The sequence below is a fragment of the Dufourea novaeangliae genome, unplaced genomic scaffold (genome assembly GCF_001272555.1).
Source record: "Dufourea novaeangliae isolate 0120121106 unplaced genomic scaffold, ASM127255v1 scaffold56, whole genome shotgun sequence".
Classification (NCBI taxonomy): domain Eukaryota; kingdom Metazoa; phylum Arthropoda; class Insecta; order Hymenoptera; family Halictidae; genus Dufourea; species Dufourea novaeangliae.
The window spans coordinates 1874270-1902093 of NW_015373942.1; the positions used below are offsets into that span (position 1 = coordinate 1874270).

Sequence of the window (27824 nt, forward strand, 5' to 3'; positions counted from 1 at the left end):
TTCTATCGGTGTCGTGTGACGTTTTGGCAAAAAGGACCTGGGCCTCGACGAAACACGACACGTAACGCGCACGAGAAGAATACGTCGTTCGGTTTCGCGGGGCTCGAAAAGTGGGCAGAAGAGAACACGGGGTTCGCTTTAAAGCATCTGCCCTGCACGTCGCCATATGCAGTTCTCGTGTTGCGAAACACGTCCCCGTCGTCGAAAATTGTTTATTGCAAGATTCGCCCTGTAAAACATGCCCTTCCCGTCAATGCCATTTGTCCCCCGGTAAAGCGTTGAAAATCGACACACAGTTTTGGTGTTGGTTCGTTTAATATTTCGATGCCCGATACGCGTATTTACTTTTCGTCGATAAAAGGTTGCGGTACTGTTACAAACCAACAATGTGTCCATTGTAAATTTGTTCATTTATTTACGGTTGTTGAGAAATTAACGATACATGTTATTATTAGTATTGTCAACTTTGTCTGTAAGCAATATTTTTGTTTAATTTTGTAGAAATTATATCGTTAACTTGAAATGAATATTCAGTTTGCAGATCACAGAAGTTACGTCGATTTGTTCTTAACGATATTTTATATTCTAACGAACGGGACAACTGTTTGTTTTCCATATTGTGGTTTTTTATTGTAACTTTTGTTAACGTAAGTTAACATGAATGTGACACTTGTATTTCAATGAAAGATGTATGTCGAGTCTATTTAATCTTACTTTGTATAATAAAATTCGTGTAATGTTTAATGTGCAACAACCTGGTACATACTAATACGTCTGTAAATTAACGTTTGCATTGTTTCTTTTTATTTCTTCGCATTGAGCATTTTAAAATAAAGAATTTTAGATAGAATAAGTGTTACATAGAATAGTATATTCGTAAATATAAATATGAAGTGATGGAATTGGCTTTAAAATACTTTACTATCTTACGAGATTGCGATATCGATTACTTCAAGCAGTACAACCCCTCGTACCCTATCTCAGTCTGGCCAAAGCACATTCTTCAAAGAAGGGTGGCCGACCTCGTTCTCAATGAAATCTTACACTGACGCAATCTCTCCTGGTTTATGAAACATCGGACAAATCCCGCAAATACTTCTATAATCCGGCATCAGGGCATGTTAACATTCTCGTGCAATAATAATTTCTTTAACCTGCTCGCGTTAAGTTACAGATTACTGTAATAGCGATTGAAATATTAAAATAATTATAATTATAATGTATTAGGCTCCTAAATTACACTTTTTAAAAATTGCTTAGAGAACAAGGGAAACTTGTGTTGCAGGCCAAGATTAGAAAATAGAGAGACATCAATGCTTGTGATAAATATTTACGTAATCATTTGAAAAATGAAATCTGATTAAAAGTATATTACTATACATCAAAATTGCAACACCAAAAAGAACCCAACTGAATTGATTAATTTTTCGTCGTATGTGTCGTAGATGAAACTTCACCTGCCAATTTTGAGGAATCAATGATTCATCAAAATGCAATTTTAATTGCTCTGTTTTCTATTAATTTCATTTTTATTACCATATGTTTCCTTGGTGTTACAGTTATTGTGCATATCAATATAATTAGGAACCTTTTATGGAGAATAAACGTACATTGAAGCTTTTCTAAATTTTACATATGAACCTCTTACAGTCCTACGTCCAAACAAATTGTATGCCACCATTGATAATTATTGATTAACAGAAATACTGATTCACGTAAATTCCGTTAGATATGGCGTGAAATATTCCAGGAGATTTGTGTCCCTTCTAGTTTGTCTAAACCAGCCGAAGTTTCTGGGTGGATACGCGATTACGGGGGTTTGACGGGACTTTCGGTCTACCAGAAGACAAAATAGTTATACGCGGGACAGGAAGTCTTGAGCACCGTTCCAGAGCTATACGCAGTAATGCCGTCTTGCATAGTTGATCATAGTTAGGAAACTTGCTACACGTCGACTCTTGCCACCCTTAGCATTTTCGGTTCGGTATCTGTGTTATAGAACATCGAGAACGACAACGATGTAGAATATACTTGGACGGCATGAAGGGGACAAATCGTTGGAAATCATATCACATTGCATAATTTTCCCTAATTCATAAGATGTATAAACAATTTAATCGACAAAAGTAGATAATAATTTGCGGGATTACTAATTAAAAAAAAAAATAAATATTAATTTTGATATAATAAGAAAATTCAATTTACTCGTTGTAACAACGTTATTTTTTCATTAGAAGCAATTTGAAGTTTTAATATATGAACCGACTAAAATTTCAAACTTTTGCAACATATTTTTCACTATTTGCAGTTTATTTTAATGTCACTCCTAGTTAAAATACATCTTGTATATGTATCATTTTAGTGTTGTTTATAGTTTTATAGATACCTCTCAATGTGATTTGATGTCTGCTGAATAAACTATCCCCTAGGAGCGTCGTTTACTGCCCTCCCTCAAGTAATTTACTTATTAAATTTTCGGCTGACCTTTGGCATTCCCTCCGGCAGAATACCAGGGACGTTTACTTTGAAGGAAATATGCTAAGCACTGCAATCCTTAAGACGGTGTTAGAGATACGTAAAAGGGGTAAACGGTTTCTCATCTCTGCTTTACACACTGCTCGTTCCGTGTGAGTTGTAAAGTCTTCAATACCCACAGTTTTACCTCGATATATTTATTCATATCACTGCGAATAAACATTTCTGTAGAGGTTTTACTTTAAAACACAAATTCCATTCTTACAATAATTATACTTTGGTTGTTCATTATATATCGTTCAATTATTATGAGTGATAATTTACAATAATGAGGATGCTGAATTGATTCTCTCGTGAAATAATAAATAAAGTAAATTCATCTATTTTATTAATAGATTCAATAAAATCTATTGCGTAAATGCTGTTCAAGATATTGGTGCCCTTTTCTCTTTTGAGATTACTGAATCCTCTTATTTTATTAAAAGCAATGCATATTATGAACAAATTTCTTAATTATGTCTTAAGAAAGATTTTATAGTGTCTTAATTATTCTTCAGGGAAAAAGTCGTGTAATATTTAATATCTATACTAAACTTACAATTTCCGCTTATAAGTATTAGAACACTTATCGAACGTGCAATAAAAATCTGAAATAAGTATTGTTTAAAAGTCATCAAACTTCGATGGACAATGCTTTGCTACTACGAAATAACAGACATGCCCTACAATATATCATTATTTATAAAACGTCCGATTTCTTTCATACAGACCAAGTGACTCAATACTTATGAGTGAATGTACTTGTCTTTTTATGTTTCCACGTTATCGGGTGCGGTATCTGACCACAATGTGAATAGATGTTCGCAATCAACGTATCGATACACGAAATCGTGCGTACTTGCAAGCTTCGCGAATCGCACAAAGCAGACTCGCGAAGAAGCACTAAGGAACGACGATACGCTTCTGGGAAAAGCGACGACAATGCCAATAATCAGCCAAGTGGATCGACCGATTCCAATAGCTTCATCCTTGAAAACGAGAGGAGGCTCGGTGCTTCCTCGTACCCTACCCCACGCGTTTTATACGGAATTATGGTGCATCGTCTGGATCCCATCACGATCCTCACATTTATGCTCGAGAGAGTACAATTTGTGACAGCCTCGCCCCTCCGTTAAGGGATCTTAGATTCACAAAGTCGTCATCATTGTTGCGCGTCTTTCTTACGGGGAAGAGTTGAGAGCCGACTATCGAGGGGACAATCACCATCATCTGGATACAATATTTCGTTTGGGTTTGTAAAGAACGTGTGGAGTGATTGTCAGGCTGGTATTCGTCACAGTTGACAAATAAGATTTTTTGGTCTAAACAGTTCACACTACTCAAAACAATTAGAGAATATTGCAACCGTTGCAATTGTCAATATAGCGTACAATTCCTGGATAATTTTTTACAAAAGCAAAAGTAGGTGTTAGAATTCCATGGAAATAATAATAATTTATCAAATCTAGAGCATTTATTTCCTTTCTTTCGTTTGATTGACGCAACAGGGTTGTCCACTATAATGATCCCCTAGTTATTTTGAGCAGTGGAATTGTCTCCCTTAAACAGTGGTTATTAATATGGAAATATTGATACCCTACACAAACGCGATGAATGTTTTTCTGTTATTACTTAAAGTCGTATCAACTACTAATCTCGATTACCAGCAACGTAAAGATTATATGAGGGCTTAGAACTTATATAAAGTCGTATTTTCATATAAACTGGTAGACGTCTACCCATCAATTTTAAAATTTTCCCGAAACCATTAGCTGGTCATTTATGATTTGTGTTACCAGTATGAAATCTATTTTATATACTAGTAAAACAGGTTTCATTTATCTGTGGTCATAAACTTTCCAGCAACTTTGTATCGTAAGCATGATATTTTAGACAAGTTTGAATATTTTATGGATTTACATGAATTTAATTTTTTTAATTTAGTTTCCCGTGTATACTCGCAACTGCACTAATAGTGTAATACTACTAAAGATTTTGTGTTTGTTATTCGAAACTCTTAAATAATGCGAAGAAACATTGAATTTCTAAACAGAAACATTCAACATTTTACAAATATAATTACTATGTAGTTGAGTAATAATGATAGCCAGAAATGATCTAGTCAACATATAAATAATTGTATTTTTAATAACAAAAATCTAAACAAACATATCTCATCATGATACTGTCTCAAGAGCAGAAACTATATCACTATTCGACGTGTTAAGTATGTCACAAAAATATCTGCATCCACTTATTGTATTAGATGTACAAATAAATCACCCATCATTTCGTTACATTACAAGGCGATAAATGTTACATTAAAATAATCTCTGCAACTATTCACCAAGTAAACACAGTGTAGGGTGTTGAATAACTATTATGAATGGAAACGAAACACTATAAATCCTTGAGTTTCAGAAAAATAATACCAACTTCGCCAAATAATAGTGAACCACTTATTGGTACACATATTAAAATGATATAAGATGTTCAATAACCATTAAGAATGCAAACAAAGCACTATAAACCCTCGAGCTTCACAAAGACTAATACCAATTTCATCAAACAATAATAAATCACTTGGTACACCTAATACAACACCAATTTCCAAATATCGTTTCTCGATTTTCAACTTCCAATCAAAAATCGAAGTCTATTGGCCACGTAACGTATGCCACCGCGAAAAGTTGCTCAACCGTCGCTCGATTACCATCACAACAGACGGGGGATGGTTACGCAAGAGGAAACACGGGGCCCAGGACTCGTTATTGTCGATCTAGAGGACCCGCCGCAATATATCCGGCGACGGTCCCATAAGCCCATTTATCAGTATCGATACTCGCGACTGCGCGACGACGTGACTTTACTTCGCCCCGCCGTTTAACGAGAGAAAGGCGATCACATTTCATCTCATTAGTCCAAGGGGGGCTGGCATGGTTACATCAATTTATAACTAACACGGCCCCGACGATCGGTTCTAGTAGCCGCCACGCCGTTAATTAGCGCCCGTTTCCATTTCTTTGGTCGCGTGAAAGTCGGCAGTTGAAACGGCACGGCGACGACGGCGACGTTACACACGCGATAAAACCCGTGAAATTTCGCGACCGGTGACCCTAATCCACCGGCTAATCCGATTCGGATAATTCTCGGTCGTGTACGCGAAGCGTGAACAACGTATCGAACGCGCTATCGATCATATCGTGGGCTCATTAAGCATACGTATTTTGCTAAACGTCTCGTATAGAGTGCGATGATAAATGTACGGGACAAGCTCACCTTCGTAGAAACGGAATACAAATAAGGATAAATGTATTTCAAGCTAAATGACGGATTTTTTGTTTAGGATTGTACGGATAATTGATTGCTGCTATTACATTCATATACATTTATTGCAATGATGCATTTGCCATGTAGAATATCATTGTTACCGGGATGATGACTCGAAATATTGAATTTAGATAATTACTTTTGTAAGCTAGTCTTGAACTATGCAAAGTGATTTGATATATTTGTTACTTGTACGTGCGTACAGTGACACACACACATTCGTTCACATACTTTCGAAATGAAAGTTACAAATTTTTATGCAATTCTTACTTATGCGTTCTCGCCACTTGTTACTTTTATCGTTCTTTCGTCATGAATTTCTCTTGATTTTGAGACAAGAATTCGTTGTTTGGTCGAATAGGTGTGACAACGTTCTGTGAAGAAATGTTTAAGTTACTACTTATGTTTCTGTATTATTTAGTAGAAATAGTGTACGGAATTATATAAGCGACAGAGTAGTTTATGTACTTGTATAAGGTAATTCCTATATTTAATATGATGGTATATAATTTGAAACGACCTATTATTTAGGCCAAGAATATAACTTGTAGTTGGAATGGACAGTCCCTCTGCTTAAGTAATACAAACAAAATGTCCTTCACAATTTTACTTATATCTTCACTTGATACTTGAAGATAGTGTAAGAGCATAATTAAAGCAAATGTAGTTCAAACTTTTCTTTCATTTACAGCAAACTAATAATTTTTTACACTATTCGAGAAAATAGCTAAAGAGGAGTATCTTAAAATAGAGATAGTTCTCTGCAAAAATATAACAGAGTATGTTTTAAATATTGACAAAGATTAAATATTCAAGATTAAAGAAGGACTAAGAAAAAGAATATTCTAGGGATACTTTTAGTATTGAAGATTAAATAATGGATATTTTAAGCACTGAAGATTCAATAATATATACACTCTGTTTAACTTTTGGATAACCACAAAAAAAGGAAACATTTGCATTTAATGCTGCTTTTATAAAATAACCCAAAAGTATTTAAATCTACATAAGAAATCACAATCTGGTAAAACCAAGATAACACAATTCCTACGTCATTCCTGTACTCAACTCTTTCTAGATCGTTTCCCACACTCTCGGTACGGAAAGTGAACGAAGCAATTCACGGTACGGAGTTTTATTTTCGATATTTTCGTGGTTACCTTCGTGGAAACATATCACGGCAATCTAGAATACTCGTAACGGAGAAAACGATTACAATAGGACGGCAACAATCTGGCAAGAAAATCGGTGAAACGTGCACACTGAGATTTCTTCTCGTCGCGACGGAACCTCGTGGATCGCATAGTAAAGATATATGACAATAATGGCGAGGAGCTGTAATATAACCGTATTTGTGGCACAACCAGACCCGCAGTCTGGATAAAATCTCCGGTTTTTCCTCCGGTGGACGGTGATTAAGATTCCAAACGTATGTATGTCTACTTTGTGTTTCAATTCCCAGAAATCTGTCTTGGCATCTTTTTCTATTCGACGAGCGCCACGGATAGAAAATCTCTTACATAAGATCGGCAACGGCCACGCTCTGGCTGTCTATAAATCCCCGTGATAATCGTGTATCGTTCATTAAAAGGAAACGCTCGCGTCGTGAACGATTAATAACCGATTACATTAATTCCAAGTATAATTCCGTAAATTTTATTGCGCTCGTTACGAGGTTTTGCGGGCCTCGTGAGCATTTCTTATTGCCCTAACGGCGGTGGCAATAGCATTTTATGAGACGTTTTCTTGAATTGAAATCTGAAGATCGGTCAGCGATGGCGTAAAAATAATGGAGAACTTTCACACAATGGGGTAATTCGACGAAGATAAAATCTTATGTCCCCGCGGTTTATAATTAGTAATACCACGATGATCGATCTTGAATTCCTATGAATACTTTGAGAAAAAAAACTTGCTCGTTTCATTGGGAATATTCTCTGGAAATAATTTACATTTTGAAATTTTGTTACATACGTTGATATTCAGCAGCTTGTTCCCCAACAGACCATTTACCTTTTCTGAAATTTGTGGCTATATCCAAGAAATGAAACGTTTTCTGATGGAGAAATGGTAATTACAGAATGTGAGGAATTCGATCAAATTTTTTGAAAAATCAAATGTATCAATTATTATCTGACTGGAAGAAACCTACTAACACTGGAACTGTCAAACCCGTCAAAATGACGGATTGCAGATTTCTTATTTTACGATTACTGTAATTATAATAGTGCTCTTGGCGAAAATTACAATTGCTTTTAATTTGATAGGCAATACATGTATGAGAGTGGTGATGCCGTTAACTAACTTAGTATATAAGCAATACATATTGTATATCACATGACGTAAATTGTTTATAGATAACAAGTTATAGTAGTGGTCCAACCTAGGCAATGATCCAAATTTGGCAACCTTCCCCTATATGCGTTAACACTAGAACCACCAGTACTGAATATAGGTATACTGAATTAAATTGTATAATATAGTAATATACATAACATATAATACAACATAAAATATATAGTAAATTAAAAGTAAATGTAATTTCCGCCAAGAAGACTATTATAATTTCAGTAATCGGAAAATAACCAAGTCAAAACAACCTTCCCCTATGTACATTGTATGCTCACCATCAATGATGCTGCATATTTCGATTCGATAAAACATATTTTTTTCGAAAACACAATGTTCCTGTTTCAACCTATAACAATCGGTAATTGTATACAACATGCACTTATACTCACATTAATTTTATTATAACAGTACAAATACTCGCTACGTTACAACAGCGATATTATAATAAATTGCATCGTCGTAAAAATATTGTCTTTACCCGTTTCGCGTCCCAGTAGTATACCGATTAACATAATTTATACAGCCACGATATAGCTACTTACCGCGGAACAGTAATAAACCTGATCTCTGTTAATAATCAAATATTTATGAACAACGTGCCCGACCGTTTACAGCGTGGCCGTTCCATTAACGGCACACACGGATCAGCCGTACGAATCGTAAAATCAATTTTTCACGTGGATCGTGAATGAATATACTTCCCCGTGCGACGCACGCACAATGATTTACGTAATCACCGTCGATACCGGATTTACCGAGTGCATTCAATCGGTATTTATCTCTTACGATGAACTTCCGCCGTTCGCCTGTGTATCTCGAAACCGTGGCTTTCATTATCGTCTTTGCATTTATTTATATATACCTCGACGAAATTAATCCTAATGTCATCGGACATATTTATGGTTAATCACGGGGGTAATCGTTTCGGGGTCCGTATATGGTTCGCTTGGTCGTAATGTATTTAAGAGCTTTTATGAATCCCCGAGAATCTTGGAGAGATGGTAAAATCTTCCATTCTTCTATCCCTGACTGGTGGTATTATTGCATTACGTGCCTCCACCGTCGATTGTATCTACGATTCGCGAGCTATCGTCGAGTCATCGAGTCATCGTCGTTCACGTGAGAACTGGGTCTCCTTTCAATCCGAGACTTTCAGTAGGATTCTGTTTTCTTCTGTCTATAACGTTTTTTGTTTTCACAACGTTCAAACCTTAACGACGCGGTGAAACTGGTTCTCGAAAAATGAAATTCAAATAAGAGATTCAAAATCAAACGAATCGTTCAATCGTCCGTACAGTTTCGTGTTGAATGTATTTCAATCGAGAGACACGTGCACGACCGCTGTATTTAACCTTTGTGTTTAACTGTTCAGGGTCGATCCGATCCGAAATGAAACGCACATTTTTTTAATGGTTTTTTGTATACGCTTCATTAATCACCGTTTTTTGCATGTTATTATGCGGATATGAAGTAATACGTTTCCAGCGTTCGATTTTAATTTCAATTATTTAGCTTAATGATCCCCGATAAGCCATCCGTGTGATAATTACTTGAACGGTGCGCAAGGATTAAAATGATAAATCGATTGCTTTTTATGGATTTACAAAAAGGACAAATTGTAATTGCAGAATTGACTTACAACGACTTTCAGCTTGAATTACAGTTAAAAGTATTCGAACAACGGTACACGTATACAATGATGCAGTTCATCTTTGTAGGATAATTAAATTCTTCGGTTGAATAAGGTAGCGTTCGGAACGGTTGAAAAGTTTTGTAGAAAAACCGACGACGGTTCTTGATGTGATAGATATACCGATCGTTACGAACGTCGGAGGCCCCGTTAAGCTGATGATCGAAGAAGATTTTCCTCGTGTATTCGACAACAGCCTTCAACCGCGGATCTGACCTGCAACCTTTGCCTATTTACCACCTATCAAATGCCGTGGATTCTTCGTGGAATTAACGTGTGCCTTCGTGTTCACATTGGGCTTGACGTGTAAAGGCGTCGAACCTGGTTCCCGACGCACCAGTAAGAATTTCTAGAACCTCGATACGAGTAAGATTGACTACACGAAGAGGTCTTCTCGTGTCTGTAACTTTGTAACTGCAAGTCGAACCTTCTTAGGAAATAATTTACCGTGATTACTTCTTATTACTTCAGCAAACGCTTCTATTCAGTGATTCCTTCCCTTGGAATTCAGCGAACGCTACAATATCGTATTCTTGCGGATCATACAATTAAACCAAGTGGAAGTATATTTCACGCGTATTTGCACGGTTGTTGCTTCAGTAATACGTGGACTACGGATGTTATATTAAAAAGTAAAAGAAAAACTATTGTCAGATACAACAAATTTTCTATGTTATTTTGAACCCAGTATGATACTTAAGAGGGAAATAAAATTCATATCTTTGCTTTTGCCCGTATGAAATACTTTAAAAAACTTCATTTTGCATAATAATTCGCAGTCTAGTAATAAGTTTTTTCTATGCCATGTATTGATGTTCCTGAAATTTAGTGTCAGGGTCTTATCGTATGATTTTGTAGATTCTATTCTTGGTCATGGAATGACGACAAAAGTTCTTATCGGTACTAATAGTAGAATTCATTGGTATGTGGTCAGACATTTGGACATGTCTGTGTCAGAATGTGTATTGTGAATATGTCTAGTTAAAATAAATGTATATATTATTAATTATAGAAAGAGAAAGATCAACCGATTTGTGAAACGCGTTTTCACCGTTGTAGTTAGTAGAATATAAAGGTGTTTGGTCAGACACGTTAAAAATTGTCGATATGGTTATAAAGTGTCAGAACAATGTTACTTACTTTAATATGCACATATTATATGTACTAAATTAAATACTGAAATCCTTCTGCTGCACAGTAACATTTAATAAAATATATTTAAATTTAGTCAGACAATTGATGAGAATACAACTGGCCAATCCTAGGATATGAAATCATTCTCCTGCATCTGATTAAGGATATACATTACCGTTTAGACGACTAGAACAGGCTTCAGCCTTGAAAAATTTGTTTTCTAAAAAATATTAATTGTATAATACTAGTTTCAGTACCAAGTCATACCCACAAAATTTGCGACGGATAAAAGCGACGTTCACCATTATCTCTATAATAAATACTAAAATAAAGGGAATGGATATAATTTTAATAGTTCGACTATAGATTCAAATAAAAGACATTAAGACTAGATCTTGACTGCCTCAACATTCTCCGTTCAAAAGTTGATTATTAAATACCGTATCGGCTTTAACACTAAAACTACCAAATCCGTCAAAATAACAGATTTACTATTTTGCCACTACTGGAATTATAACGGTGCCTTCGACGGAATTTCTGTTGGCTTTTAATTTACTAGAGATTTTATTTTATAGTATATTATGCTAGATTGTCTTACATATTCTATATATTATTCAATGCTGGCAGTTCTAGTGTTAAATGGCCCGTGATGACAATTTCTTTTAGTAGTATGATGTTCAGTAAATAATTCGATGTATCTTCACATTTCGTCGGAACAAAGGAAGTAATAATATACTTTGTTTCTGAATTTCAGGCGAATATGCACACGTCGTTTCCATACGACGGTGGACGCAGTAGCGGCGGAGGCGGTGGCGGTGGCGGTGGCGGCGGGGGCGGTGGCGGAAGGGGCGTTGAATATGGCGCCGTTCGCCGCCCCGATGCCCTCCTACCACCCCCAGGCCTCGACCAGACCGACCTCGTTCTCCACAGCAGCCTCGTGGACGACCCCCAGGTGAGCGACGATGTACGTAATCGCAAAGCATTTTCTCTATTACCATTCTACCGCCGCTTTAATCGAGTCGCATCGCCCGGGAAAATGCTACTCTGGCATTACAGAAATGTCTACGAGGAAATTCGATTACGTCAGGTTATCCAAGAAATAATACTTTTTTTAAAATGTAAGAGAAGCGTATTTGCGTATTTAATTGAGGTTTAATGTAATATTTTTGTAATATGAAAATTACAAATACAAAGGAATTAAAAGTTATCGTTCATACAGTTTTCTGTATTCTGTATTAACAATGAGTAGTAATGGATTAAATCGCTGTGAACATAGATAATAAATATAAAAGTTAATAAAATAATAATGTATATAGCTAATAAATTAATTCTTTTCTGTATTACACAAAGTTTAATTAGAAGTATTAAAGAAAGGTATGGAATGCAGAAGAACTACTTCAAATATTAACGATACTGTTTTGCAGTATACGAATAGGATGCTTTTATTATTTTCTTTACTCAATTCTAAAAACACTTCAATATTTTATTTCCTTGTGTAACTAAATTTATATTAACGTCTCACTCTTTTCTCGTTTCAGAACACAAACGTAGACGATGGAGGCTTCATGAACGACCTGCCTCTCCTAAAAAGTAAGTTATCTGAACTACATATTTTATACAAAACAGACTATCGTACGATGGTTCAATATACACCTTCTTTCGTAACTAACTGTATATGCATATCCATTACTGTATCGACACCATAAGAATACCACCGAATAATATTGCATTGAAGAACAGTTGGAACTTTACGATAACAGTATACATAATCTTATCAAGAAAACAAAAAAATTGCTTGAGATACGATAATTTCTATATTTTCTTCACAACTCTTCAAAAGTATTGATTTAAATATCAGTTCAAAAATCGACATAAATTTATAAAACGATCTAACATGGCATACAGACCAGGGTACAATCGTTGGAAACACTTTACACAGATACATTGCGGAGTATAACTATAAAACCACCCTAAAATTCTAAATCCTTCTGTATTATGATTAAAATAAAAACGAACCACTTTTTCTAGGGAATATAATTTATCCTTAGCTACAGAAATTTGATTTCTCAACACGATTTCAAAGATCTTTGGTTCCTAACGATTACTTGGTTCGTTTTTATTTTAACCACAATACATAAGAATTGAAAATTTTAGGGTGGTTTTATAGTTACGCCCTGCAGTATAGTTGTCATCGAGCTATATCCCAGCAACTAGGTAACATGGCCAAGCAACTGTACACCGATTTATATAATTTGTATTTAATTGTTTACATATAATATAACTGTACACCGATTTCTATAATTTTTATTTAATTTATTACATATAGAATTTTTATTAGATATCTGATCGTTGAACGATTCAAAAGTATCTGTATCTCTACAGTCAGTGAACTGTCCGGATATACTGTTTCCAGCGACTATATCTCTTTACCTTCATCAAATTTTCCACTTCGAGATAAAGAAATATCCAGTCCTAACAATTATCACTGCTCATCACCGAAACAGCTGTTTAAACCCCTTAGTTTATATTTCCGTCCTGTTTTCCAGCGGATAGCGTGTACCATCCGCCATATTACGAGCGTGTCTCAATTGGTGGCGGTTTTCCTCGATTCGTAACTCGAATCGAAATTTATACCCTCCCAGGCGGATTTACGCCGCGCGAAAGCACGAAAGACGGTGTGTCCAGAAGGAATAAACACGCGTGCGCACCAACGGCCATAATCCTGGCGCATATAAAACGTCCACTGTGCGACCGGAAATATAAAGTAGCCGCGCCGGCAACTTGTCGCTCTTAATTAGAATTTATCTCCCTCTGTGTCGTATCGGCGCTGCTCGTCCGTGAACGGGGCATGAATTTTAACCGCTGCGGAAAGGTAAAAAGACGGCGGATCTCTGGCCTTCGTCGCGTCGTACACATTTAACGGGTGCTCTAACGGTCAAGATTGCTAGGGGAAAAATGGATCTCGTGGACTGTCTCCTTATGTCTACGATATATTTGTTACTTCCTTTTCATTTAATGATTGCAGCAATGAAATATCATACATAAGACAAGTGATACCATATTGCGACAAAAATGTTCAAATTCAGTAATTACTATTTCGTAATCTAATCCTCAGTATTAACAACCGATTTACACTATAATATACCAATACCCCTACGAGCAAGCTTCAAGTTTTTCCAAATAGTGACATTTAGTCAGACGTGTTTATCAAATCCTATACTTTAAAAGAGGGCCTACCCCCATGGACGCTTCGTAATTCCTGGCTACCCCGAATAGGCGACACAATGGCAGAAAAGGTACCGGTCGTGATACGCAGCTAAATACGTTTCGCGCGAGGGCATGGGAGGTGCGAAGGAAGAGAAGAGAGGAGAGAGAAAGAGAAAAAAAAATAAAACTAGAGTGGAATGCCCGCAGGCGGATCGGATTTCGTTCATTGTCATTGTAATTTCTTGGCGGGGCGCAGTTTTCGGGGCGTTACACACCGCAGGGGTATTACCTACAGATGGCTGTTTGTTCGAATGTCACCGTGGGTTATTATATGCCTCGTTACGTTGCCCTCTGACGGCTTATTTGGCCAGTTTTTCTCTCCTTTCTATTTTCCTACGATTCCTCTTTGTCCCTTTGTTTCGTGGGACGGTCACGGACATTGTAGCCGTTCGATTGAGAAAGGCGAATCGAAATACGTGTTCACTTCAACGCGACCACTTTTACAGCAGCGTTCTCTTGTTAATGAATCTCACCCCTGCTGATATTTCTGATTTAAAATCGCGTGACGAAAACAAGTAAGAGAAAGTTCCATTAATGATGCAGACTTCGAGGCTATTATAGTTTCTGACTGAAATTGTACATAATTAGGCTTGCAGAATTTATACGTCTACAATATGCACGATTGTTGGGAATTTGGTGCTGTAAAATGTATATTAAAAACTAACGAGGTTTTTAGTTTACAGTGGAACGTCGATTATCCGAACTAGAAGACTAGTTCTAATAACTAGTAGTAATCGGTCCAAGAGAACCAAAGTTTAATACATGTCATAAAACGATTAGGAATAAAGTAATTTTGAAAAATGAATGTTTATTGCGTGGAAGATTGCATAATAGCACAAATAAATATTGGAACGACAACTAACGATCGTTTTCTCCAGCTTGAACATTATATCCTTCAACCAGAATAGATCAAACAATAGCATACGGTTCCATACGTTGGATCATCTTTATGTATTCCAAGTCAATAAAGTTGCATAATGTACTTTGGCTTAATGTTTTTAAACTAATTCTTTCATAAAACATTCGTGATTCATTCCCATAATCGCTACTTACGATAATCGATATTCGAATAATCGGCGTTCTACTGTTACTTGGAACCCTGCAAGACATTTAACCCTTTGCACTCCACTGGCTCTGCAATGGCAACATATATCATCCTAATATACGAGTTATGTTTATTACAGTACAAATTAAATTAGCGAGTCAACTTTAAATTATAACCACTTACTAATTTTTATTGAAAGATTAACATTTATGTATTTCAAATGTGCTAGTACAAACATTCTCGTAGTTATTACTCATTTATAATAAAAGAACCTTGGAGCGCAAATGATTAATAACGTGAACAAATTCTTCTTCAATTTCACAGATTCCGTAAAGTCCATAAAGATCTACATATATTTGCATAGACATCCGTAGTCCAGTCATAGTGCTCAATATTTTATAAGTTCATATTTCATACGTTTATTCCAGTAAAGTTTAAATTTGATATCTATTTTTCTGGAGGATTAATCCTCAGGTATCATTATTTTTCACGTTCAAAGGTTTAGAATTCTAATTTACAACCCAATATACTGTCCAGCCACCCACGTTCGCGTGTAGAATCGGCTCGTCACTCTTGGAATATTCAGTCGATCGGCAAACGGCAACGACAAATACATACATCGACGATACCCAACATACACGCGTTCCGCTTCTCGGAAGCCGGTTATACAATTACTTGCAGCTTACCTTGGCTCCTTCGTCAACTCCTCGACGTGCTCCAGTTTAGCGGTTGGACGTTGCTCGAAGGTATTGGAACGAACCGATTTTTCACCGATCTCGAGTCTCTAAAAAGTAAAAATTGAGGTTTTTTATCTGGGAGAAATCGCAGCCACGTCGATAAATCGGTAAATTGAGTCTGTCGGAACGAGCATTGCCAAATACCAATTATACATACTGCGCTTCAAATCTTGATATATTATCATTTAACAAGTAAAAAAATGGCTAATAATTCATGTTGCATGCACTAATTCCACCATAATACGATAAATGATTAATTTGGTTGTATTTATTATAAAAGCAGTGGTTTGTATTGGACTACATACTGTGCTTCGAATCTTGATATATTATAATATAACAAGTAAAAAGGATGACTAATAATTAATGTTAAATGCATTAGTACCAGCGAAATACTATAAATGCTTATTTGGGTTGTATTTATTATAAGAGTAGAGGTTTGTATTTGATTTGGAGTGACAGGAACTATACATCTGTAGGATGCTAGTAAATGTACTGGCCAATTTTTAGCGTAATAACATTTCCTACGTATAACTCTGGGTTCTGAATAAATCCTTCATATGTCATAAATTCTTGGTTCACGTTACAGCGTATAATCAGACATCTGTTGACAGTGACTCCCAAAACTCACGATCAAACGGTGTTCTGTGTTCACTCATATATTTTCTAAAAAGGGAAAAGATATGGATGCGAATACTTCAAACGTAGATATATTCTATGACTACCACTTCGTTAATTAAAAACATATCCCTTCGAAATATACACGTCCTACATTTTCCAATTGCTAAATACCATTAGTTTTTTCATACCGAATGTACCTGTGAGATAGTCAAACTATTTTTATACTTCAAACCATCCAAATCTATTCTCCGATTCTGGATTTGCAACATTATTATCACTTAAGCGACCGAATATGTCGCGCAATAGGAAGTGAAAATGAGGAAACACGTAACCGGTTACTTAAATGTTAATGAAAACATTTTTATGTTTCATATAACATTGTATACCATTCACCTCTCATTTTCATATTCGATAATCTATACTTTCAAGTTAAAAATGTGCATTTTTAATTCGTACGGTGCACTGATATATCGTGAGTGTGGCTGATATATGTAATCAAGTATTAATTTTGACAATAATTTGGAAAATTCAGTAAAAATTGTGGGTAGTATTATTAATCTACGTTCCTTTATTAGTATTTTAAGATACAATGAACTATAAATTTTAGACATCTGTTTTTTTTTACTTTTATCCATTGCTCGTCACACTGTTGCGACGCTCCGATAAGGCACGATCGAGGGACGGTGAGAACACATTGGCGTGCCCGCGAAATATCGGTCGACCGACAATTACGCCCGTCGAAAATTTCACGATTTCACCGTATTAATCCGCGACGTATTCATTAGCGGCGCCGATACATTTTACGACGCACTTGCGACACGCCTAAACGCGAAAGTAGCCGGCGAATTTAAAGACCGGGGTAATTTCTTATTTAGCGGACACGTGTAAAAGAGAAAGAGAAAGAACGGGGCGGTATACACCCATAGATCCCTGTAGTGTGTCGACGCCGCGTCGCGCGCTGCCGTCGCCGCGTAAGGAAAGGAAACAAGTTTTTGTCGTTGTACGCTCGTCCTCCGGCAATCGGTGAGTCTTAAGGCCGATTATTGGAACCGTAGCCGGTATTAGAACTAATTAATCATTCAAACGAGGTCAACGGACGCCCCGTTTTTTCTTCTATTAATGGTGGCTTCTTTTTTCTTTTTTTTTTTTTCTAATTTACCCGACGATCAACGGATTCCTTGTCGGCCATGTTATCCACTCGGCTTCGAAATTGCATACACCAACTCACTACTTAGTGTTCGTTGGGCTATTGGAGGAACCATAAATGGAAAATTTGGTCAGCTGTCCCGGTGTCGTTTGAATTAAGGGGAGAGCCTGCTAAAAACAACTAAAAATAAACGAATTTTTGGGAATTTATTGTGAAAAAAGTATTAAACCAAACTCTTTGAAACTTTAAGAATACTTTATTGTACAATTAAACTGAATACAAAGATCTTTATCTTTACGACAAATCCATAAATATTATAATTGTAAGGTCTTCTGTGCAGCCCGTGAGCAAAACAGGTGTTCCGCGCTGGAGAATGTAACTTAAAAAATATTCAACCAACTGACCTGGCATTGCAAGTACATATTCTTTAACATCTTCTTCACAGTAAAGGTACGGAAAAAATGTAAAACAAAAAGGTAATTTTTTCAAGTAAAAAATGCTAAAAAATATGATTCATTGAAAAAATGAAATTACAAATGTAGGTTTTTCTTCCGTAGGAAAGTCTATGACCCTACATTTAAATTTATTAACCCCTGTTTGTCTATAACTTGCCATTACGTCGAAGTTAGAACTTTTACCTGTTTAGTCTTATCACCGCCAACATACGATAAAATTGCGATGTCACATCAGACGTGACGATAAACACCTTTTCCAATTCCCACCACTGGTCTGATCCAGTGGTACAAAACAAGGGATTAAATCCTCACAGAGTCTTCATTTTTATTACGTTTTGTTCGTATGTACAACAAATGCATAGAATCCATAGTCTAAATAATGTCTGAAGCAATTAATGAATTACAGTTTAATTAAACGCCATTTAGATTCAGATCCAAAGATTTCAACTCCAATTAATCCTACCATTAAACAGGCTTCAAAGACGGAAAGTCCAAGAACAGTAACTAGGTTAGAACGGTTGAGCACGTCCTCCAGTCACGGCAAATCGATTTCAATCGAGTGAGAGAAGCGTCAAAAGTAGTAAGTGCCTTTTTCCATTGTTCCGTTACGAACGAAGGGGAAATTGTTGGCGCGGGTACGGATGGAGGACGGCCACCATCTTTTTGTAAGGGCGGCCAAACCTTCTAGAATCGGCCCCCTAATGAAATTAACGAGGACCATTGCCATGGTTGCCCTCGGGCCAGGTGGAGATCCCTGCTTCGCGGAGAGAAAACCCCCCTGTCGAGCCCGCCGAGTGTTGTAGCGGGGTCGAAAAGTCACACCCTTGCACGACGGTGGTAACCAATCAAGGTCGAGGAATAAGTGAACCCGTTCCTAACGCGGCGATTGGTTAAGTTTCCGGGACGTTGATTGCCCAGGAAATTGTGCGTGCGCCTGGTCCTCTGCACGTGCGAACTTTAACCGTTGTAGCCCCGTGCTCAAGGCTATTCGTTTTTGCAAATTAAAGTGCTTTCGTGCTTGTGCTACACTATACAAGCTTCTATCGTGTCAGCCGACGTCGCACAGTGTGATGTTTCAGCTATCTAGCGGGAGAAAAATTCAATTTCAATGATGATGCAGATTTGTAAAAACAGATTCTAAATCAATAGTACAACGTCCATTTCGGTAGGAAACGTGATTTTTCAAATTTTACGAGAAAACATTGTTTTGTGTTTTATGAAGTTAGTACAAATATAACTAACGTTGCGTATAATTTAATGAGAGACACTCTGTTTTGTCGGCTGTATCGACGATTATAATTTCGCAGAAACGTGAATTGTACTTCTTCCGATAGGTATTGGATTGTTACATAATAAATGGCCATTTTTTTACTGTAGATTTTGAACGATTATGACTGGACTGCGAATATTTATGCAAATAACAATCTAAGGATTGATTTATAGAAACACGCGTAAGTTTTTTTACCGAGTTGACGGTTTTACCAGATCCTACATAAAATGAAAACCGTAGTATAATTTATTGCACTTGTTAATGTAGTGTACTTCGGACGATCGAGTATACTGTAAATGCATAAAATCCGCAGTGTAATTATGACTTATCGTGAACAGAAGATTTTTAATCAAAGTAAGATTCATATGAATCAACAGATTCTTACCGATGAGTCATAAGCTTTTTATTTCCATGTTTAATGGATTCTTAGGTAGACGAAACAGAGTGCGTTGATAAACCAATATTTATTATGCAACAATCTAATAGATCGTTTTTTGTTAAGAAAGATATTCTATGCAAGAAAGAAGACAATTTATATTTAAATTTCGTTCGTTCAATAGAACGTTGTAATGAAAGAATAGCAGCAAGCATATCATTCACAGTGAACATGGCATGTAAAGAATTATTCAAGGGCTAATTCAGTTAGGTTGCAATTAATAATCGACCAGGTAGCGTTCTATAATAAAATCACCGCAAAAAGTGATTGGCTTGCGAAACCAATTAAAACCTCGTATTAATAAACGTTCCTATTGACGATCAGGTAAGCAAACACGTAGGTACATACATACGTGTAATTCGTGAAAGATTATCTAAAAGCAAACCTCTAAAAGGAAACCGAAGGATATCGAAGTAAATCCATCGATTGAATGCAAAGAAAGTTTAATGTCTATTTACATAACGATGAGACTCGGCCTTGAAGATTCAGTCATCGCTAAAGAGCGGAAATCGATAACAGATTGATTCCTGAAACTCATCATGAATCACGAAGACGTTTTCAGAATCAGTTTTTCTCAGTAAAATAAAATTTTCCTATTTTTATCAGAACAGTTTTATCTATAGATACTTTATATGTATATGTATAGTAGCTTTATTACTTTTCGAAATTTTTCAAATAAATTAAAAATTACACTGAATTATAAAACATACTGAACCATAAAGAATCTTTAGCAATACTTATCGCTTCTATACGAGAAAGAAATTGGAACACACGTATCAAGATTTCCATATTACTTACCGTCACACATGTTGAATTTAACAAAATGATCGCAACTTATCGGGAATCTCGACAACATTACCACCCAAGGAAAAATATTCTGTCACGTACTCAAGAAAAAAAAAGAAAAACGTTTATCAGCTGATCACGAAATTGGTTTCATAATACGCTGAAAATTGTGCCGAACAGGTGATGCATCCCGTTCAGGAGGATATTCCGAAAGTTACACCTATCGTAATACGGATCAACGCGACTCGTATTAACAGCTCTGGGCCACAGTGTCTTAATTACAAAGTAACGAAACCGCGGCGCATTTAATTTGCGGTTCACGCTGCAATATCGGTGTTACGGTGCGCCCCGCCGAATGGATTAATTTATCAATACACCTGTGTAATAATCGCGTTATGTAATCGCGCCATAAATCATAAACGTGATCTCGTATACGTGGTCGGGTGTACGAGTCATTAAAATCATGGACACACTGTTGCATCGGCCATCAAAATGATTTCTCTAAACAGCCCCGGGCTATAGATAAATAGCGAATCCTCGTGCCGCAAATCGTCCGCTCGCGAGTTTCTTCTACAAGGAGCGACGATTGATAAATTGCGGATCACCACGGAGTAATCGTCTCTTCTTCACTGACTTCTCATTGACACTTGCATATATATTTTACGGACAGGATACTTTCATCGTTTTTATCGGGTTTTTGTGCTTTCAACAGTTCTGTTTACATCTCGGTTCGTATCCTGTTATCTACACGTTCCTCCTGCAATTTGTAACACAGTAACTGCGTCTATCAAAGCGCATCACTTATAATGATAAATTTATATCTTAGAAATTCTAATTTTCACCTGAAGAATACACTACATTAGATGTTTTTGGTATGCTCTAGCTATAGAGTATATGAAAGTAAATATGTAGAATCAATCTGTTATCGAGAAAGTTAATTACAGTTTTGGTAATGAAGTAATTACATAATTGATTTTATGCATTTATAGCGTGCATGATTATCTATAAATGAATACAGTAAGATTTGCAATTAAAATTAGGAAGTTTTTTACTTTAATTGGAACCTTATAGTACCATTAAGAATGAGAACAAATTCTTCTTGTATCCCAATTTCCGTAAAGTAGTCCATAAAAATCGATATTTGCATAAACATCCGCAGTTTACTTATAATAGTAAATTGATATGTCAAAAATTATAATTTCTACGTGAAGAATACGTTTCATTAGATATTTCTATATAAAGTATGGTCCAATCCTAATGTTTGTGAAGCTAAATACGATATACAGAATATAGATATAGATCTATTCAAACATTTTTAGGGGAAGAAAATTAATTGGAATCATTGAAACATTGTAACAGCTGGATTTTCTTATTAAAGAATGTAAATCGTTAGAATGGTCAATGCATTAAAATTGTTCCATATTACTCAATGCCTGTGTAAAAACGGAGAAACGAAACCTTTCGTACAAGTCACCAATTATATCGTTTTAGCTACTAATGACCGGAAATGACGGGCATACTTTTTTCCGATTACGAAATCGTGCACGGGACGAAAAAAAGAAGTGTACATCTGTGAATCCGGTTACTTTCACGTCTAAGCCTACGCCGTTCCCAATTACTCTTCGCTTATCTCGACATCTTATAATGCTTGAAATGAAACGGTGTTTCGATCTATGTCACGTCGGGACACGCGAGATAACCACGGAAGGGCGTGTACCAAGAAAGGGCACGCAGGAAGTCTTCATGGAGTCAAGGTGATCAAGATGTTCCACGTGATCTGGTGCTTTCGTGTAAAATGTTAATAAATCAGGATCAGGATAGCTGTTTTATAGAAATGTCTCAGAAAACGAATGCCCCATTTATTACATAATCCAGAAATATTGTTTATAGCAACATTCTGACATGAAAATATTTTTAAATACATTATATACTTTTCTGTTATGTGTATATATTGCTCTAAAGCAATCAATTTATTCTACACACTTGGTCCACTTTTATTTCTCCAGCCAGTTTGTAATAAAATTAAAACTTATCGACAATCAGTGCTGAGTACTTGTCCAGATTCCAAATTAAAATACGAAACTTATACAGACACCATCTGGAATTTGGTCACTTACGCTACTGCTTTCCACTATTTATTACTCGAATATAATTGTGCCCAATTCCGTACAGAAGAATGTGGTCGCCACTGTGTGCATCCAAACCCCACAGTCGTGTACCAGAACCCGTGGGTCATTTTCGCGCGACAATTCAAATGAAGTGCCATTATCGTGAACCTCCCGCTAATATGTTCTACGAAACGTATTCAGAGACGTATACACGAACGTGCGTTTCTTGGCAAATTACCGGAGATTTGCCTCCCGTCCCGACCAATGGGGGATCCACACATTAGTGTATATACCTGTGCCAGGTGCACAGCTCCTCTACCGACGTTTGACCGGCGAGGAGTTGCTTCATTGACGGCCAACGTCTGTCCGGTCGTTGTGCTCCCGTTGGCTTCCCCGACTGTTTCCGTTGGAATGAAAATTGCACCCCTTGCTCGAGCCACGATCGCTATTAGCCATCGCGAATACGTGTGCGAAGGTGCTACCGAGGCTGGCAATCTGTCGGTTCGAACGTGTCCGATGACGATGCATTATACCATATCCTCCTCTGTTTGATTTTGTTCCTGTGTGTGTGTGTGTGTTTTTGGGGCACGTTTTACAAACAAACTTGAGTCTATCTGGATACAATGGAGAGGGAGGTCTTCTATCGTGTTCTGGACCTATTTACTTCTTGTCTCTGTTGATTGCGTGTAGAATTGTACATATTAAGAGTGCATTGAAGTAATAATGATAATAATGGTACTTTGAACTTGTAATAATTATTAAATATCGAATAGTAAAGTTTTCATTTCTGATACGTAGTTATGATCTCAGAACGAGCGGGGATGTATTTATGATAGTACAGTATTTAGACACTGTTGTATATGAAATTCTTAATATCTAGAAAAATTGAAGTAAATCAAATAATTTCTGTGTTATGATAGTTATTAAAATGTGTCCATTGTTCTCAGATATATACACTCCTGTGTATAAGTATTAGGACACTTAGCGGATATGAAAAAAATGCGATAAAACATTACGAAATTGTAGAAGGTTTGAAATAAATATTGTATAGAAGAATTTAAAGCTCAATAGACAACAGTCGCGCTAATTATAAACTAATTAATGTAGTCCAATGAGTATAATATATATAAAATATCACATTTCTCTTCATACAGACTAGGTGTCCTAATAGACCTATCAAGGGCAGTGTACGTTCAGTCTCGTTATTTTATATTTTCAACGCGTCGTCATTTTTATGCATTGCAGTATCTCCATAATTTTACCAGCATGAAGTGTTATATTACTGTTACAATGGCCCCGTTGAATAACACAAGGTAGAAAAATAAATGTAAATCGCTAACAAACATTTTCAGTATATTCTTAATATCAGAAAAAATATAAAAGCACCATTTTGACATACATTTAAGCGATTGAAAACTCATCACATTTTTACTGTATTCTTAACATCAGCAAAAAAAAATATGAAAGTACCGTTTTGACATACATGTAAGCGATTGCAAACTCTTTATGTATACTGTTCTGTGGCATTAAATGGTGCGTTGATCGGCAATCGTTCGTCAAAGGAATGGGCGGAAGCGATACCTGTGTTGTTACAGCGAAGCGTGGGCAGTCAATTAAATCCTCGAGCAACGATAAATCGGTGCCGCCGCTGCTGCTGGTTGGCCGCGAGGTTGAATAAAACTACTCTTTGTTGACGTCAATGGATCCCGGGAACGTAACGACCGTCTGACAAGTAGAGTGTAGCAGGAGGCGAAACGTGGGCGAGTTTGCTTTCTACGATGGAATAGTGTTACAATGCTGAGAAAGTTACGACGAAGAGATATTAGCGAGTGGACAGTTTGATGGTAACATGCGAATCGATTCCCGATCGTGAATGTTGAACACTTGGATGAAATATACCATCTAGTATATTTTATTAATATTAGTATTCATTCTTTCAGAATATTTAAGTAACCTTACTTATAGAATACTTAATTTTAAGAGAAAAGGTGTTACAACGTTAACTATTTAATTGACTGGCCACGCTTCCTTCTTATTTATTCTCCAGTTCTATTTCACAATTATTACCACAAAATACCTCCACCTGTATTTTTAAAAATCGTGATTTTTATCTTGTTCAAATACAAAACTTTATAGAGTTAAAAAAAAATTAAACTAAATACACAGTTTAATAGATCTCATCGTTAAAAATTGCGTTAAACCAAGTGAATGAAATTCCAATTGTAAATACATACAATCAAACACAAGTGAATCAGATCGAAAAAAAGGAGAATCAAAAGACGTCACAACTAACCCCGAAGCGATCAGAATCATTACTCAAGATTCTGAAACTGTCACTGATGTGAACGGATGACGAGTATCAAACCTGTTAATTGAAATCGCAATTAGTACAAATTCTCCGTGTCTAATTATCGGCGTACGTACGCGCGCGCGGCGTTAATTAACAGAATCGCGGTGCACCGTGGAAGAGGCACACGTTTTCACGGTTCCAGAGACGCTGGTCGTGACTGAGGCCCCTTGGCACTTTTGTTTCAGCAGACCCCCTGGTAATATATCCACGTTTGCTCGGTGACAAATTATCTAGTGGCGACTTCCTAGACGTTATCGCGTCGTGGGACAAGACGCCGGCAGTCCCGGGACTGCCGTGGCGAGGATGTTGCCGTGGATATACACGCGCGACGCTTTTATACGGTCCCGTTGCGGCCGGAGGTGAAAGATGACTGAAAATCTCATTAGCCAACAAATTTCGAACTCATACCGGAGAATTTACGACCACGGATCGTAATCACGTCCGATAAATATCGTGTAACGACGCGCGATTTTCTAACCGTTGCGTTTCGCGCCGCAGGACACGTCGTACTTTTTATTGCTCGTGGAAGATTGTTCAGTGAACAGACGATTAAATCATAATTGTAACGAGATCGTAGCTCGTTATGATTTATTTCTATTTACGGCTGAAGCACTTCCTTTCTACGGTATCTGAGAGTTTATTACTCTTTTCGCGTGTGACAATGGTAATTCGCTTATGGAGTTACATACCTTTGAGCTGTTAAATAAGAGGGAAATTAAACAATTTTTTTGTATATGCAGAATTATTGTTTATTAATAATTTAATGTATACATCTTATTATATGTTGTTTCCTTAGCAATTTCTGAAAAATTGAACTATATCTGTCGCAGAAAAAAATTGCTGTGATTTAATTATAACCCGTTTCATCAATACATCATCTGCTGTACCAAATATATCTTTGGGAGCTTTTGTCTGAAACAAGTTTTTTAAATTTTATATTAAAGTATTTTTGTATTTTGAATAAACAATAATTCTGCGCATAGAAATAATTTTTTTAAGTTTCCCTCTTATTTAACAGCTCTAAGGTATGTAACCGCTAGTAAAGGTAATAATCGCTTAATTTTAAACAATTTGAGTAACGATCGGACCGATTTTGATACATATTGATGATCGAATGATTTCGAATAATTTGAAACCAAAGTATTCAATGGGAAATATTGTAAAGTATCGAAGTTTTAGGTACGTTGTATCAGTTTTCGATAGCACTACCAAATTAATATAAGTATTCGATTGAACAGGTATTAATACTTTCATGGAAGTATCTAAGGGGTATCGATTACGCTTGATACCCACAAGCTTGATACTATTCGATACAGTATCATAGTTTGCGGACTGAAATCGATAGTATTGATTCGGTATCTTCTGACCACTAGCCACAAAAATTCTACAAAGTAGAGACACTTTCTTCAATGAAATGGGAACTTAAGTAGTTAGTGTAACAATTCATTCTTACCCTTGAATAATAAAATATGACATTCATATGTCAACGTCGAAGCAACCGGAAGTTTTAAATGGATTTTTCGATGGCGTGTCAATAACTGAGGTTGGTTTTTAATGACATTTTTTTATCATTCTGTGCGATTAAGGTTACCGTAATATGAAGAAAGTCGCGTTGAAAATGTCACGGGGCCATTTACTCCATTCCCGGCCCCGCTGAATTAACGGATACATGCTTTTGTAATTAACTACCGATCGATTAACCGATAGCGAACTCATCGATGAGTGAGACGGTTTCACAATTCGCACGGCGAAAGGTTAGAACAACCGTGGATAATTACACGTTTTACTCGGTTATGGCTCACGCAAGGAAGGCATGAGTTATTCCCATTAATTTAGTTAGTACAGATATTCGTTCTCCAGTGCCATTAACCGCGATGAAGATATCAAAGTTGCATAACTTCGAACTCATTCGTTCCGTCCCCTCTTTTCTAAAATGGCACTTCCTGATATGTCTTGTGAACTCAAATACTGTTACGTCCAGTTTCTTTCAAGTAATGTATAAATATTCTTTACAGTTTCGTAAAATCTTAAACACTATGAAAAACAAACACTTCTCCAGTTTCGATTTAATCAAAGTATTCTTTCCTCGTCATCCTTTCCTAAAATGGTACCATCTGAAATTAACGACTATCGAAAAATGTTACAATACACTGATTTGTTTATTTTAAGATTTCATTTCTCTGAGCAAGAAAAATAACTTATTCAATCTGTATACTCAAAATTTAAATAAATAAATAGAATGTTTACAAGCTTATCAGGTCGTACTTCGAATTTTATATAGCTTGATCAGCCGTATCAGTGAAACTTCCTGACACTTTTAGATGAACATCTCTTGTATTCTTGTATAATTTTTCCTTTATTATATTGAAACAACTGTCAATAAAACAGCCACCATTTAAATTTTTCGATACCGCCAAATTGTTCGAGAGCAGCTCTATCGAACGGCCTGCTTACCGTTACTCGATTTTCTACCGCTTCATTCTCGAGATTACAATTTATAAGCGCGGAACAAACCCACGTCGACCTATTTGGTCCGCGTAGAAATTTATTACCCGTTTGACCTGACCGATCGTGCCTCCGATGTG

At 36.5% G+C, this 27824-nt stretch overlaps 1 protein-coding gene across 1 annotated transcript in view; it reads left to right on the top strand.

Annotated features, from left to right (window-relative positions):
• LOC107185854 (transcription factor AP-2-epsilon) overlaps nucleotides 1-27824 on the top strand; it is a 109049-nt gene that overhangs the window by 55862 nt on the left and 25363 nt on the right. The window contains exons 3-4 of the mRNA XM_015573627.1: nucleotides 11775-11984; nucleotides 12559-12610. Coding sequence (XP_015429113.1) covers nucleotides 11775-11984; nucleotides 12559-12610 — 262 coding nt within the window. The remainder of the gene's footprint in view (nucleotides 1-11774; nucleotides 11985-12558; nucleotides 12611-27824) is intronic.